General features: G+C 48.0%; 1 protein-coding gene across 1 annotated transcript; it reads left to right on the top strand.

Moving 5' to 3' along the window:
- Positions 1–513: 513 nt before the first annotated feature.
- Positions 514–15,893, top strand: LOC144600739 (T-box transcription factor TBX22-like). The gene is made up of 8 exons (XM_078412663.1): positions 514–667; positions 1,883–2,036; positions 3,885–3,986; positions 6,514–6,688; positions 9,263–9,427; positions 9,802–9,866; positions 14,060–14,154; positions 15,379–15,893. Exons 1-8 carry the CDS (start codon positions 514–516, stop codon positions 15,891–15,893), a joined length of 1,425 nt encoding a protein of 474 aa, XP_078268789.1.
- Positions 15,894–17,291: the final 1,398 nt, after the last annotated feature.

Here is a 17,291-nt window from a genome sequence, read left to right as displayed (position 1 = left end):
GTTGGTGCATGAATGGAGAGCTGTCCCAGGCTTTAGGTTATTTTCCTTCTAAGATGGGTTAGTTGCCAATGTTGAGCGAATCTTATTACGCGACTGATACACCACGATGGTGAAATGCACCCGCTCACATCTACATACCGCACCTACACACGGGCAGGTATGACTGCAAGCGATTATCCCCCAGTCCAGCCAGTGGAAAGAACGCTCTTCTCTGGTAACAATTAGTGATGAGGGGAAGCTTCGCTCGTTCTCGTCTGTGCTAGTATTACTGGTGAGGCTGTAACAGGAGGCGAGCTCTCGCCCTCCAGAAACACACAGAAGGCGAGGAGTGAAGCCTAGAGGTGCTGTCGGGAGCGACGCATCCGGTCACAGCAGTCCGCTGGTTGGAATGGGATTCAGTCTGGGGCTCGGAGCAAATCCCACCGGTCTCCCAGTTCCACTCGGCGGATTTCTCCAATTGCCCTCAACATTGGGGCTGGCGCGCACCCGCCAGTGTTGGACGCTGATCAACTGATGGCTCTCAGTTCCAGGGCCCACGCTTTCTCTGTGGAATCTCTCGTGGGGAATTCCCTGAAGAGAACAAACGAAGACACTGGAAATGGGCAGCTGAGAGACGGACTCAACGCCGCGCGGAATCAGCCCAAGTTCGAAGAACACGAGCAATCTGGTTAGTCCGCTTAGACCATGCTTATTGATCTAGGTGCAATGCTGGTGGGACACAAGACTACAACAACAGAGAAATCTCCCTCCACTCCACAATTCTACGGTGTGAGATTAAACCTGCAAAAAAGACTGTAATTCCAACTCGGGAATAAGAATCAATTTCGTTTAGATATGTTACAATCACGGCCCTGGGCACGCTTCAATGCTTCAATGCTTCAGTTGACGCTCTATTTCTAAACAAAAATGTTTTATGCTGCAAGTCCTTAACGTCGGGTTGAATCGACCTCCCTAGGATTTTACTTTGCGCTTTTTTTGGAGATTTAGTTTAGTTTAGTTTTTTGATACAGTTTAGTTTAGTTTAGTTTAGTTTAGAGAAGATTGGTGTTTTCCTTCTGGAAATTGGAGTATAAAAGTGTAAAATTAAAAATTGTAAAATGTTACCCTTAAGTATAAAATAGGTCAACCGATACAAAGCCACAATGATGCACATGATAGCGGATTCATAAAGGGGTGATGGGAATGTAAGTGTCTCCATTATTGGCTGAGAGAGGACATTGTCTCTCATTGTCTGTTGTCTACATTTCAAACTGAGGAGCCACACTCCATTTGCGTTACGTTCGCTAAACTGTGTTTGATTGAGTTGAAGATTAAAACTCGCCCAAATTACTTGTGGGAGAGAGAGAGGGAGGGAGGGAGTGTGTGTGTGTGAGAGAGAGAGAGAGAGAGAGAGAGAGAGAGAGAGAGAGAGAGAGAGAGAGAGAGAGAGAGAGAGAGAGAGTGTGTGAGAGAGAGAGAGGGAGTGTGAGAGAGAGAGAGGGAGTGTGTGTGAGAGAGAGAGAGAGAGAGAGAGAGAGAGAGAGAGAGAGAGAGAGAGAGAGAGAGAGAGAGAGAGAGAGAGAGAGAGAGAGAGAGAGAGAGAGAGAGAGAGAGAGAGAGAGAGAGAGTTGGAGAGAGAGAGAGAGTTGGAGAGAGAGAGAGAGAGAGTTGGAGAGAGAGAGAGAGAGAGAGAGAGAGAGAGTTGGAGAGAGAGAGAGAGAGAGTTGGAGAGAGAGAGAGAGAGAGTTGGAGAGAGAGAGGGTGGAAGGGAGAGAGAAGGAGAGGGGGAGAGACCTATGTAAGGCCTCGAGGAGGTTACTGTAACCGCGGGTGTATTGGAAGTGCATTGATGCATTTTGATCAGAGTGTTGTGTTTGGTGTTCTGTACATGATTATTTAGTAGAAGCGATAGCAGAAGGCGGCAAAGCCCACACTGCTCCGTCTCCCAGATCGCTCGGCGGTGACTCGGATGATCTACAGGTGGAACTGCAAGGGGCGGATCTTTGGAAGAGATTTCATGAGATCGGAACCGAGATGATCATCACAAAAGCTGGCAGGTGAGGGGCCGAGAGACCTTGCGTGCGCACAATGGAGCCACCGCGCCCCATCCCAAGTCCAAACCCTCATGACGATCATATTCTCTGGGATATCCTTTGCTCCGAGCGTAACGAAAACAATAATCTGTCGATGTTTTAGTTTACAACCCAGCTGTGTGAATATTGATTTCGCCAACTTCAAGTAGCCCTTGCTACCATCTCTCTCCATCCCTCCCCCTTCCCAGTTCTCCGACCAGTCTGACTGCGCCTCCGATTACATTTCCCATTGTATGCCTCGTTGTCACCTTCTCCTCGCTAACAGTGATCTATTCTACAATATCCCCGAACTGCATCTCCTTTGAAGTTTCGTTTTCACACCTCACCCTTCCATATCTCTTTCGCTCCCTCTCCCCTGACTCTCAGTCTGAAGAAGGGTCTCAACCCGAAATGTTACCCATTCCTTCTATCCAGCGAGCTGCCTGTCCCGCTGAGTAACCCCACAGAGTTTTTGTTTGGTCTATCTTCTGTGTTTTAAGGGATTTCGTCTGTTGGGAAAATAGATCAAATAAAAATAAACTTCATTTGGGTTCAGTAAAATATCCACAAGCTGTAATATGGATTAATATCTTAAAACAATTCAAATGAACGGCGCCAAGTTACCACTCTGAAGAAGGGTCTCGACCCGAAAGGTCACCCATTCCTTCTCTCCTGAGATGCTGCCTGACCTGCTGAGTTACTCCAGCATTTTGTGAAATAAATACCTTCGACTCGTACCTTGTTTGCGTAGCTGGAGATTTATTCTGTTTAGCATTTACTGGATTGCGAACACCGTTGTTTATGCCATATGGTGATGTAACTCAGAAATAATGGTTGAATAATTTATTCTTTTGGAAGGTTCATAAATGTAATCATGCATATTTTGGAATCCGGGGATTTATATTAATATTAGAAATCTTCCGCATCTCTCTCGCCTCCTATGTTAATTCCCGGAATGGCGGGACTGTCATATGTTGAAAGACTGGAGCGACTAGGCTTGTATACACTGGAATTTAGAAGGATGAGAGGAGATCTTATCGAAACGTATAAGATTATTAAGGGGTTGGACACGTTAGAGGCAGGAAACATGTTCCCAATGTTGGGGGAGTCCAGAACAAGGGGCCACAGTTTAACAAATAAGGGGTAGGCCATTTAGAACTGAGATGAGGAAAATCTTTTTCAGTCAGAGAGTTGTGAATCTGTGTAATTCTTTGCCTCAGAAGGCAGTGGAGGCCAATTCTCTGAATGCATTCAAGAGAGAGCTGGATAGAGCTCTTAAGGATAGCGGAGTCAGGGGGTATGGGGAGAAGGCAGGAACGGGGTACTGATTGAGAATGATCAGCCATGATCACATTGAATGGCGGTGCTGGCTCGAAGGGCCGAATGGCCTCCTCCTGCACCTATTGTCTATTGTCTTTGTACTTGTACTTGACAAGCGAGCGAATGATTATTACTTTAAGAACGAGATTAAGATTTACATTTCCCCCAACAATACGATTGTTTGCTTGTCATTGCAAGGAGCCTTGGTTATAAATCGACAGAATCAGCGAGAAAGGATCTTAAACCAGTTTTTAAAAAAAACACATTTACATCTTTATACACAGAATGCTGGAGTAACTCAGCAGGTCAGGCAGCATCTCGGGAGAGAAGGAATGGGTGACGTTTCGGGTCGAGACCCTTCTTCAGACCCTTTACATCTTTATACATGCGTTGCAGTTTGTTTATTTCGTCCATTACGAAGCGGTTGAAGGAGAATAAGTCTACCTTCGGTGTAAACCAGCATCTGCAGTTCCTTCCCACACATAAGGTCTGACGGTCCTGATTTCCATACAGGCGCATGTTCCCCGCGGTTCGGGTGAAGATCAGAGGCCTGGAGTCGGAGAGACAGTATTACATCGCTATGGATATTATCCCTGTCGATTCCAAGAGATACAGGTACTCATCGCGGTATTGTTAAGATTGAAATCTGCACGGTGGAAAATTGGCAAATATTCAAACTGAGCCGCTATCCTCCAGAAAACATGACTTAAACAGATTGTAATCCGGGCATCCTTTCACACCTTCCCATAGCTAATAATGACCCATTCTATATTTTCCTTGAACCACGTCCCCTTTGATGTCTCGTTTTCACATCTTGCCCTTCCATATCTCTGTATCTCCCTCTCCCCAGACTCTCACTCTGAAGAAGGGTCTCCACCCCAAATGTCTCCACCCATTCCTTCTATCCAGAGATGCTGTCTGTCCCGCTGAGCTACTCCAGCAATGTGTGTCTGTTTTAGGTGTGAAACAGTATCTGCAGTATAAGAGGTTTCAATGGTAAATCATGCCTCACTTTTCTCAACTCTGGAAAATACCTTTGTTTAGGTCTTTGTGATGGGACAACCCCCTCCCAGGAATTAGCCTGATCAATCTCTTCTAACGGCTTCCAATACTGGCACATCCTTCTTGAATAAGAGGACCAAAACTATGCACAATACTTTAAACGCAACCTCAGGAACACCTCATACAACTATGACAATACTTACTTATTTTTTTAAAAATAAGGCACATGGGTATCTTGCTTTCAGAGGTCAGATCATTGAGAATAAAGGTCTGGGAGGCAGGATGCTGCTTTACAGATGTGTAGGAAGGAACTGCAGATGCTGGTTTAAATCGAAAGTAGATACAAAATGCTGGAGTAACTCTGCAGGTCTGCCAGCATCTCGGGAGAGAAGGAATGGGTGACGTTTCGGGTCGAGACCCTTCTTCAGACTGAAGAAGGGTCTCGGCCCGAAACGTCACCCATTCCTTCTCTCCCGAGATGCTGCCTGACCTGCAGAGTTACTCCAGCATTTTGTGTCTACCTGCAGGTTTACGGACTCTGGTTAGGCCACATTTTGAGTATTGCGTGCTGTTCTCTTCACCCTATTACGGGAAGGATGTGAAGGATTTGGAAAGGGTGCAGAGAAGGGTTACCTGAATGGTGCTCGAAATATGGGATGGTTGGGAGAGGTTGGATTGTTTTCTACAGGGAGAGGTTAGATTGTTTTATCTGGAACACCAAAGGTTGGGGGATTCATGATATTAGTACACAAAATTATGAGAGCATAGATAGGATAGACAGTCAAAGCTTTTTCCCAGGATGGACAAATCAATTATGTGTAGGCATAGAGGGGCAAAGTCTCGATGTCTAGATGTGCAAGACTGGGTTTTCACTCAGTGTGGTGAGTGTCTGGAGCAAGCTGCAGAGGGCAGTGGTTGAGGCGTGCACAACAGTGGCATTTGAAAGACTTTTGGAAAGGCGTATGGATATGCAGGCTATGGAGGGATATGGATTATGTTCAGGTAGACAAGAGTTTGTCTTGACATTCTGTTCGGCACAGACATTATGGGCTGAAGGGCCTGTTCTTTTGCTGGAGTGTTCTAAAGTCCGATCTCTGACAGTAAAAGCTATTCGCAATCTCACTTACTCACTGCACCTGCATGAGTATAGCAACCTGAAATAATATTACAAAATTTTGTATAAGGTTGTCTCCAAATCATAGTGACAATATATGGCGTAAACACGTAACCAGCCAGTGACTGCGAAATAAGATCTATCTGCTAACAGCATCGTAACCTAAGATGACAATAACTGCTCTCCAAAGCAACTTACCGCATGTGAATATATTGGGACAAGATGAGGCACTGTTTCAACATACATTGTTCCAGGAAATATACTGTATTTATAATGATTAGAATTTCAGATGGATGGTTCCCTGAGAGCAGAGCAGATTAAGGGAGTATGTCACTGTTTTCAAATTGATGAATGATGATGAATTCATTGGACGGCTTTAGGTAACTGTAAAATTGTTTATGCTCTTAGGTCATAAGTGATAGCGGCAGAATTATGCCTTTCGGCCCATCAAGTCTACTCCGCCATTCAATCATGGCTGGTCTATCTCTCCCCCTAAACTCCATTCTCCTGCCTTCTCCCCTGCCAGGAAAAACTTTTTCAGTCAGAGTTGTGAATCTGTGGAATTCTCTGCCTCAGAAGGCAGTGGAGGCCAATTCTCTGAATGCATTCAAGAGAGAGCTGGATAGAGCTCTTAATGATAGTGGCGTCAGGGGGTATGGGGAGAAGGCAGGAATGGGGTACTGATTGAGAATGATTAGCCACGATCACATTGAATGGCGGTGCTGGCTCGAAGGGCCGAATGGCCTCCTCCTGCACCTATTGTCTATTGACACCCGTACTAATCTTGAAAATAGTGTCTGGCTCAAAAGCTTTCAAAAGGGAGCTGGAGGCACAAATGGCCCTGAGACTTGCGGACAGAGCATATTCGTGGAATTAGTTCAATTGAAGAAGCCAGTTCATGCCTCGTTGTTCTCAGACAGGTCCCCATTCCCGGCACGGTTCCGAGATGTAACCGGCAGTTGCAGAACCCGTTTCCACTGCCCCGCCACTCCCCCAACATGCTCATTTCTTGTGTGGTGTTCGCAGGTATGTGTACCACAGTTCACAATGGATGGTGGCGGGGAACACCGAGCGGTCACCGATGGCACCCCGACTCTACATCCACCCCGATTCGCCAACGTCAGGACAGTCCTGGATGAAACAGATCATCAGCTTCGACCGGGTAAAGCTCACCAACAACGACATGGACGAGAAAGGACACGTAAGATTAAATGCCTGCCCCGGTTTTACCTTCTCTCCAAAGTCCATAAACACAACTACCCCTGCAGACCCTTTGATTGTGCCTGCTCCTGCCCCACTGAGATCATTTCCACATACCTTGACTCCATCCTATCCCCCCTGGTCCAATCCTTCCCGACCTATGTCCAAGACACATCACACGCCCTTCGGATCTTTACTATCTTCCATTTTCCAGGCCCCCACTCCCTCATCTTTACTGTGGACGTTCAGTCACTCTACACCTCCACCCCCCGCCAGGAAGGCCTTAAAGCCCTCCGTTTCTTCCTCAACTGCAGCACCAGCCAATTTCCCTCTACGAATGCTCTCTTCTGCCTAGTCCTCACTCTCAACACCTTCTCCTTCAACTCTTCCAAATCCAAGGCGTAGCCATGGGCACTTGCATGGGCCCTAGCTATGCCTGCCTCTTTGTAGGGTACGTCGAACAAACCCTGTTCCAGACGTACACTGGCCCTATCCCCGAACTCTACCTGTGCTACATTGACGACTGCATCGGTGCTACCTCCTGCACCCATGCAGAACTCATGGATTTCATTAACTTCACCACCAATTTCCATCCTGTACTCAAATTCACTTGGACCATTTCCGACACCTTCCCCATTCTTCATCTCACCATCTACATCACAGGAGAGAGGCTATGGACTGACATCGATTACAACTGATGTACTGACTCCCACAGCTATCTAGACGACACTTCTTCCCACCCTATGACTCTATCACCTCATCCCCAGCCAATAATGAACTGTTGTGGGCTTCATCGTCCCTGAGTTATTGATGCCAGCTCTGCTTTGTTCTGTACCTTTCTATACTTCCAGTGTCCCCCTCCCTGACTCTCATTCGGAAGAAGGGTCTCGACTCGAAATCTCACCTATTCCTTTTCTCCAGAGATGCTGCCTGACCCGCTGAGATACTCCAGCATTTTGTGTCTGTCTTCAGATTTAATGGCATGTGTGTGGTCTTCAGTCCGACCAAGTATCACCACCCCAAACATCACCTATCCAAGGTCTCCAGAGATGCTGCTTGACCCTGCTGAGTTACTCCAGCACTTTGTGTACATTTGCGAATTAAACACTATCTCCAGTTCCTTGTTTCTGCATTTTATGTGTACTTCTCTTCAGGTTTTGTCTATACAAACATTCTGTGTGTACTAATCTAGGTAAGTGTGCGTTCGGTGGGCGTGAGGCAGTATGCTGACATGCAGGTCATCATATGTTTACGCCAGGACCGGATGCATTGCCTGCAAATGTATTGGCAGCAGATTCAATAACAATTTTCACTGGGGAACTGGGAACATGTTTGCAAAAAGAGGAAGCTGCTGAACTTTCAGCAGACGCTTGGGTAACATGGGCTTGTTCTATCCAAGAGCCGGCACGAGTACTGTGAATGATCTCCTGCACTTCAAAGGTATTTATCCACAAAATGCTGGAGTAACTCAGCAGGTCAGGCAGCATCTCAGGAGAGAAGGAATGGGCGACGTTTCGGATCGAGACCCTTCTTCAGACTGATGTCAGGGGGGGCGGGACAAAGGAAGGATATAGGTGGAGACAGGAAGACAGTGGGAGATCTGGGAAGGGGAGGGGAAGAGAGGGACAGAGGAACTATCTAAAGTTGGAGAAGTCAATGTTCATACCGCTGGGCTGCAAGCTGCCCAGGCGAAATATGAGGTGCTGTTCCTCCAATTTCCGGTGGGACTCACTATGGCACTGGAGGAGGCCCATGACAGAAAGGTCAGACTGGGAATGGGAGGGGGAGTTGAAGTGCTTGGCCACTGGGAGATCAGATTGGTTAATGCGGACCGAGCGCAGGTGTTGAGCGAAGCGATCGCCGAGCCTTCGTTTGGTTTCGCCGATGTAAATAAGTTGACATCTGGAGCAGCGGATGCAATAGATGAGGTTGGAGGAGGTGCAGGTGAACCTCTGTCTCACCTGGAAAGACTGTTTGGGTCCTTGGATGGAGTTGAGGGGGGGAGGTAAAGGGACAGGTGTTGCATCTACATTTTTGACCCTGAGTCCTGCACTTCAAAGTTCTGCCATTCTGGCTGTGAACGGCAAGCAAAGAGACCAGTTTCCACAGCCACCTGAGAGGCTCGGCTATGCCAACAAGAAGCGGCGGGCTTGCAAATGCTCTGGGTCGAACCGCTGCTGACAGCGAGTTAATCCAACGAGAACAGATGATGAGGAAAAAAAGCTCAGACTGTGCAAAAGGACACAACGTGCTGGAGTATTTCAGCGGGTCAAGCAACATCTCTGGTGAACATGGATGAGCGACGTTTCGGGTCACCCGAGATCGGGTCCCCGGGAATGCTGAGTTACTCCAGCACTTTGTGTCTTTTTCTGGAAACTGGCACCTGCATTTCCTTATTTCCAGCTCAGACTGTACTTTACTTGAGCGGATGATTTTCAAGCATGGCTCCCTTGTCGGCTAAGTGAACACATATTCCATCTTTGTGTCAACACGTAAATTACAACGGAGGGAGAATATTTCATTACACGTTATATAAAATGCAACGCCTTTCAAATATGTCTCTCATTCGCGCCAGATTTTACTGCAATCCATGCATAAATATCGTCCGCGAATCCATGTGATCGTGAAGGAGTTGGATTTGGACATGTCTGTGTGCCAGTTCCTCCCGTCGAGGGGAGTGCAGACATTCACATTCCCGGAGACTGAATTCACCACTGTCACAGCCTACCAGAACCAGCAGGTAACCAAGGCCCCTGACAGACAGGGAGAGGAGGGAGGGAGGGAGGGGGTCTTATCGAGGCGTGGGGAGGAAACATAGCGAAGAAGCAGTAACCGCATAAAGGCTGCGTTCAAGGCACAATATAATTACATACATCTCATTAGCTTGATTATATACTTTTATATTTTTTGCATGTTTATATAAAACAACATCCTCTTCATCTTAAATCTCGATTCCTTGTTATGTTCTGCGACTTGGTTTTAAGCTCCTCGGATCCCTGTCTTTCTGCGCCATGTATTTGCCCTGACAATCGAACATGTTTCCCACATATTTCTCAACGGACAGCCAATTCAAGGTTGTCATTAATTTTACTTTCCCGTTTACTCCCCTTATAGATTACAAGGTTGAAAATTGACAGAAATCCTTTCGCCAAAGGCTTCAGGGATCCAGGGAGAAACAGGTACCCAAACATCTGATCAAGATCAAGATCAAGATCAAGATAGCTTTATTTGTCATCCAATATTGGACGAAATTCGGTCACCCACAGTCCAACAATAAAAGCATTAAATAAGCATTCAAATTACACAACCCCAAAACCCCCAAAACACAGTCCAACAATAAAAGCATTAAATAGGCATTAAAATTACCCAACCCCAAAAACACACAAAAAAAGAAACATCCATCACAGTGAGTCTCCTCCAGTCCTCTCCTCACTGTGATGGAAGGCCACAATGTCTTTCCCTTCTCCTGCTGTCCTCGCCCGCAGTCAGGCTGTTGTGGTTGCAGGCCGCACCGGACGGTCCACAGCGGGCCAAGCCCAAGGCGCGTCGCAGCCGCTCCCGCAGCCTCCGAAAACGGCCGGCTCCGCCGATGATAAGTCCGATCCGGGGCGGGCGAACACGCTGCTGCCGCTGTTGCTGCACGTCGGAGCGGTCGTGGCTCCCGACATTGAAGCCCCCGCCCAGCAGAGAAATATCCCGCGGCCTATCTTAGGCCGCGCCGGACGGTGAAATGTCCGCGACCCAAGCCCCGTGATCCGGGGCGGGCGAACCCGCTGCCGCTGCTGGAGCTCCCGATGTCGGCATCCACGCGGCCCGAGCCTAAGGCGAGTCGCAGCCGCTCCCGCAGCCTCCGAAGACGGCCGGCTACGGTGGTGGTAAGTCCGATCCGCGGGCTCTGCGAACCAGAGCCCTGGAGGCCGCCAGCTCCAGGAGTTGGGCCGATGGTAGGCCGCAGATGGAACGGAGACACGGCCCAGAAAACAAAGGTCGGGTCTCCGTTCGGAAGGGATACATATTTACAATGTTACAGTTCCCCCCCCTCCCCCCCACATACACACATAGTACAGAACACAAAAACACCACATCACAACTACAATTAAGACAAAAAAAAAACAACAAAAACACAAGACAAATGGACCGCAGGTTTAGCCGCAGCTGCTAGGGCAGCGCCGCCATTTTGCACATTCTGCATCCGTGAATTGCTGCAAACACTACTCCTGTCGCGTTGTTTCAGTGTTTTACAGATATAGACAATAGACAATAGGTGCAGGAGGAGGCCAGCACCGCCATTCAATGGGATCATGGCTGATCATTCTCAATCAGTACCCCGTTCCTGCCTTCTCCCCATACCCCCTGACTCCGCTATCCTTAAGAGCTCTCTCCAGCTCTCTCTTGAATGCATTCAGAGAATTGGCCTCCACTGCCTTCTGAGGCAGAGAATTCCACAGATTCACAACTCTCTGACTGAAAAAGTTTTTCCTCATCTCAGTTCTAAATGGCCTACCCCTTATTCTTAAACTGTGGCCCCTTGTTCTGGACTCCCCCAACATTGGGAACATGTTTCCTGCCTCTAACGTGTCCAACCCTTTAATAATCTTATACGTTTCGATATGATCTCCTCTCGTCCTTCTAAATTCCAGTGTATACAAGCCTAGTCGCTTTAGTCTTTCAACATATGACAGTCCCGCCATTCCGGGAATTAACCTAGTAAACCTACGCTGCATGCCCTCAATAGCAAGAATATCCTTCCTCAAATTTGGAGACCAAAACTGCACACAGTACTCCAGGTGCGGTCTCACTAGGGCCCTGTACAACTGCAGAAGGACCTCTTTGCTCCTATACTCAACTCCTTTTGTTATGAAGGCCAACATTCCATTGGCTTTCTTCACTGCCTGCTGTACCTGCATATCATCTGTGCCACCATGGTATAGAGTCACATATTCGGATATCACCCAACAAAACCCTGAGAACGATCAGCCATGATCACATTGAATGGTGGTGTTGGCTCGAAGGGCCGAATGGCCTACTCCTGCACCTATTGTCTATTGTCTATAGTCCATTAACAGGTGTGTTCTCACTAAAGGTGAAAATAGTTCGAGTGCTTGCATCTGGACTTGATAGTGTACCTCGTCACGTTCTCAAAATCTGCGTGGACCAACTGGCTGGTGTTTTTACAGAATCTTCTACCTCTCATTACCGAGGGTCCCACCTCCTTTAAAAAGGGTATCAATAATAATAGTGCCCAAGAAAAGTAAGGTAACATGCCTCAATGACTACCGACCAGTGGCACTAACGTCTGTGGTGATGAAGTGCTTTGAGATGTTGGTTATAGTGCAAATCAACTCCGACTTCACCAGGAACCTGGACCCACTACAATTTGCCTACCGCCACAATAGATCAACGGAGGATGCGATCTCGCTGGCTCTCTTTTCTGCACTGGACCACTTGGACAATAAAAACGCATACCTCAGGCTGCTGTTCATAGACTACAGCTTGGCTTTCAACACCATCATCCCCTCCAACCTGCAAACCAAGCTCAGGGAACTGGGTCTCGGTGCATCCTTTCTACAATTGCCTCCTCGACTTCCACATCAACAGAACACAGTGGTCCCGCGGTGAAGTTGCTGCCTTACAGTGCCAAAGAACCAAGTTCAATCCTGCTACGGGTGCTGTCTGTACGGAGTCTCTGTGCTCTCCCTGTGACCGCGGGGGGTTTCTCTGGGTGCTCAGGTTTCCTCCCACATTCCAAAGACATGCAGGTTTATAGGTTGATTGGCTTTTTGCAAAATTGTCCCTTGTGTGTAGGATTGAACCAGTGTATGGCTGATCGCTGGTCGGTGCAGACTTGGTGGGCTGAAGATCCTGTTTCCATTCTGTATCTCGAAAACTAAAACAAAAATCAGTTCAAATTGGCAGCAACACTTCCTCCTTAATAACCATTAGCACAGGAGCACCACCAGGCTGTGTGCTCAGGCCCCCTGCTCAGCTCACACTGTACGCGTGACTGCTTAGCTGGCCACTGTTCCAACTCCATTGTTTAATTCACTGAGGCCATTGCCATTGTTGGACAGATTATGGATGATGATGAGTCAGAGTATAGGAGGGAGGTCAATCGAGATGACCGCATGGTGCCAGAACAACATCCGTAAAACCAAGGGACTAATTGTTAACTTTAGAAGAGGAAGGCCAAGGATCCACAATCCTGTCTTCATCAATGGGATGATGGTGGAGAGAATCAACAATGTCCAATTCCTGGGCATGCATATCTCCTGTACCCAGCACATTGTCAAGTCACGTCAAGTCAATTTTATTTGTATAGCACATTTAAATCCACGTTGACCAAAGTGCTGTACATCAGTTCAGGAACTAAGAATGAACATACAATGGCACACAAACATAACAGCACATACATAAACAATTCACAGCACCCCCTCAGAGGGCCTCAAACACTAGGGAGTAGAAATAGGTTTTGAGCCTGGACTTAAAGATGGTGCAATCATAAAGAAAGCACATCAATGTCTGTATTTTCTTTGAAGATTCAGGAGGTTCAGTGCATCGATGATTACTCTTTAGAACTTCTACAGATATACTGTCGAGAACATATTGACTGGTTGCATCATGGCCTGGTTTGGCAACTCGAACGCCCAGCAATGAAGAAGATTGCAAAAAGTGGTGAACACTCCCCATTCCATCAAAGGTTCTGACCTCCCCACCCATCGAAGGGACCTATAGGAGTTGCGAACTCAAGAAGGCAGCCAGCATCATCAGAGACCCACGCACTTATTTCAAACCTGCCATCTGGAAGAATGTAACGTCCAGGTTCAGGAGCAGCTCCTTCCACAAGGCTACTCCAAACTACAAACTGCCTTGGTTGCACTACAGAACTTCTTTTTGTTAACTGGATATTATGATGTCTACTGAGTACTCGGCTTACATAGAAGATAGACACAAAATAAAACTGGAGTAACTCAACGGGTCAGACAGGAGAAAATGAATAGATGACGTTTCAGGTCGAGATCCTTCTTCAGACACGAAACATCACATTTTCCTTTTCTCCAGAGATGTTATCTGACCCACTGAGTTACTCCAGCTTCTTTTATCTATCTTCGGTTTAAACCAGCATCTGCAGTTCCTTCCTACACTATGTTTATGTATCTCTTGTGCTGCTGTAAGTAAGAATTTCATTGTTCCATTTCAGGACATAGGACAATAAAACACTCTCGACTCGTGACTCTTGCAGTATTAAGGACACTTTTGAATATTAGTTTTGCTTTTTTAAGAGGCATGTAGTGGTAATGTATTCCCAGAGCAGTCCATATACCTTGGATAACTTCAGGTGAAGCCATGATTAAAGTTGTCATCTTGCATTTAGGATTGGCCTGGAGCGAGTGATGGAGGAGTACCCCTGGCCGCCCACAAACTGCCGATCACCACTGGATTTCCAACCATTTAACATCCAAAAGCCAGGTGTGTACAATGTATCTAAGTCCATGGATTGCTGGTGTGGTCCAATGGAAAATTAATCAAAACGAATCATGAAATCAGAAGGAAGACACAAAAAAGCTGGAGTAACTACTCAGCGGGACAGGCAGCCTCTTGGGTAGAAGGAATGGGTGACATTATGGGTCGAGACCCTTGCTCAGACTGAGAGTCAGGGGAGAGGGAGTCTAGAGATATAGAAGGGTAAGGTGCGAAAATGAGACATCAAAGGGGACGCAGTTCAATGAAAATGTAGTATAAGAAAATAACTGCAGATGCTGGTACAAATCGAAGGTATTTATTCCACAAAATGCTGGAGTAACTCAGCAGGTCAGGCAGCATCTAAGGAGAGAAGGAATGGGTGACGTTTCGGGTCGAGTAGAATCGTTAGCCAGGGGAAGATGACAACGAGACATAAAAAAGATACAATTTAACCAGGAGGACAGTCAAAACAGTTGGAGAACGAGGATGGGGGTGAGATGGAGAGAGTGGGAAAGCAAGGGTTAATTGAAGTTAGAGAAGTCAGTGTTTATACCGCTGGTGTGTAAGCTGCCCAAGCGAAATATGAGGTGGTGTTCCTCCAATTTGCGCTGGGCCTCACTATGACAATAGAGGAGGCCCATGACAGAGGGATCAGATTGGGAATGGGAGGGGGAGTTAAAGTGTTGAGCCACCGGGAGATCAGGTAGGTGTAGCCTACACGTGAATTCAAATGGACATAGACAATAGACAATAGGTGCAGGAGGAGGCCATTCGGCCCTTCGGCCCTTCGAGCCAGCACCGCCATTCAATGTGATCATGGCTGATCATTCTCAATCAGTACCCCGTTCCTGCCTTCTCCCCATACCCCCTGACTCCACTATCCTTAAGAGCTCTATCTAGCTCTCTCTTGAATGCATTCAGAGAATTGGCCTCCACTGCCTTCTGAGGCAGAGAATTCCACAGATTCACAACTCTCTGACTGAAAAAGTTTTTCCTCATCTCAGTTCTAAATGGCCTACCCCTTATTCTTAAACTGTATGGCCCCTGGTTCTGGACTCCCCCAACATTGGGAACATGTTTCCTGCCTCTAACGTGTCCAACCCCTTAATAATCATATACGTTTCGATAAGATCTCCTCTCATCCCCCTTCGCGGAAGGTCCTGGGATGGTTGGGTGTGAGGGTCGTGGGGCATCGGGTGCATTTTAATGGTTTGAGCCTTTATTTTGCAGCCGGATACTCGGACTCTCCGTTGGGGATCTCCAGCTCCGGGACTCTGGCCTCTCTCAGCTCGGAGCTGTTTCCCATGTGCTCGGCGGGACTGATCCACCTGAACGCGAGGTCGCTGGCGGTGACTTGCCGGAGCCGCTGTAACATGGACCCGGGACCCCAGCACTTCAACCCGCCAGCCTGCGACACCTCGCCCCACGACCACCTGGCCGTGCACAGAGGTCCACAGCTCATGTTCCGTTTCCCTTCCATGTCCCCACTGGCAGCGAGCAACGGGAGGAGCGGCCACGGCTTCCAACTAGAGCACAGGTCGGCGTTCCCCCACCTACAGGTGATGCACCCGGGGAGGGCCAGCCACCTGGGCACCGTGTACACCTGGGCAACGCGGCGCCCCTACACTCTGCCTGGGTACCACTTACCCGCGCCCCGGCCGCCCACAGCTCCCCTCAAACTGCCCGAAAACACCCCGGGGACCAAGACTGGGCACTGGCCCCAACCTGTCAGCCACTGCCCGTGACTGGTGGCTGGGCGAGCAGGTGAGGACGGGGAGGTGTGTGTGTGTGTGGAAGGCGCTGAAACGCTTGGATACAGTTGCCCGCCTTGCAAGGAGCGCCTACTTATCCACAGGCGTGACCGACTTATGCCCTTAAAGAAAGGGGCACTGTACAAATAAGGGGAATACACAGCGCTGAAACGCTTGGCCAGAGTGGCCCGCCGGGGAAGGAGCACCGATTTATCCACTTATGCCGTTAAAAAAAGGGCGCTGGACAAATAGGGGGAATCGTAAAGTGCCGAGCTCAGAACAAATCCAAATTAAATGGGTCATTGATTCTCATTTCGTTGCCCGTTGAACCTCAAGAACCAGCAACAAGCCCGCTGTACATTTTTCCATTTGGGGCAGAGACAAAGGTTGAAGGGTCCCGCTGAGTTACTCCAGCATTTTGTGTCTATCTTCGGCGTGAACCGGCACCTGCAGTTCCTTCCTACACAAGGGTGAATTTGTGTTGCTTTTCGATAGTCTTCTGCACACTGCACACGAACCCTTGCATACATTTTATGGCTACCCCCTTTCCCCCCATCCCCCCACCCCAAATCAAACATCTCCGGAAGGTTTGGACGTCTGTGCACTATGAACGTCGAGATACAATGGAGTGAAGTATCCGTGGAGTATCCCAGCCCACACAACACGCAATCAGCAACCCGAGTACTCCTTTAATCTCACTCACACTTCCTGAACGTGGAGCCACTTCTCGACACCAAATCTGCCACATTTTACAGCAAGTGTATGAAGGATGTCAGTGTGAAACCGACATCCACAGAGTACAATATCGGGGTTATTAAACCGCAGAACACAGGAGCTGTGCGTTGGCACGGCGGGAATGCATCTGATAATAGACAATAGACAATAGACAACAGGTGCAGGAGGAGGCCATTCAGCCCCTCGAGCCAGCACCGCCATTCAATGTGATCATGGCTGTCAAGTCAAGTCAAGTCAAATTTATTTGTCACATACACATACACGATGTGCAGTGAAATGAAAGTGTCAATGCCTGCGGGTTGTGCACAAAAAGAATTACAGTTACAGCATATAAATAAAGTTAATAAGTTACTATTAGTGACGACAAAAATTTAGTCTCTGGGGTTATAAAAGTTGACAGTCCTGATGGCCTGTGGGAAGAAGCTCCGTCTCATCCTCTCCGTTTTCACAGCGTGACAGCGGAGGCGTTTGCCTGATCGTAGCATCTGGAACAGGGTTACTGGGGTGGCAGGGGTCCCTCATGATCTTGCTTGCTCTGGATCTGCACCTCCTGATGTATAGGTCCTGCAGGGGGACGAGTGTAGTTCCCATGGTACGTTCTGCCGAACGCACTACTCTCTGCAGGGCCATCCTGTCCTGGGCAAAGCTGTTCCCAAA

This window comes from Rhinoraja longicauda, chromosome 15 (genome assembly GCF_053455715.1).
Source record: "Rhinoraja longicauda isolate Sanriku21f chromosome 15, sRhiLon1.1, whole genome shotgun sequence".
NCBI lineage: Eukaryota > Metazoa > Chordata > Chondrichthyes > Rajiformes > Arhynchobatidae > Rhinoraja > Rhinoraja longicauda.
Note: the sequence above shows the minus strand (reverse complement) of the source record. Positions and strands in the feature narration are given on the sequence as shown.

Excerpts from the sequence above, each read along its gene's own strand:
- LOC144600739 (XM_078412663.1), top strand. The coding sequence starts at position 514 with ATGGCTCTCAGTTCCAGGGCCCACGCTTTCTCTGTGGAATCTCTCGTG. Across the intron at positions 3,987-6,513 it reads GTCGATTCCAAGAGATACAG|GTATGTGTACCACAGTTCAC; the intron begins GTACTCATCGCG and ends TGGTGTTCGCAG. Across the intron at positions 9,867-14,059 it reads AGGGATCCAGGGAGAAACAG|GATTGGCCTGGAGCGAGTGA; the intron begins GTACCCAAACAT and ends TCTTGCATTTAG.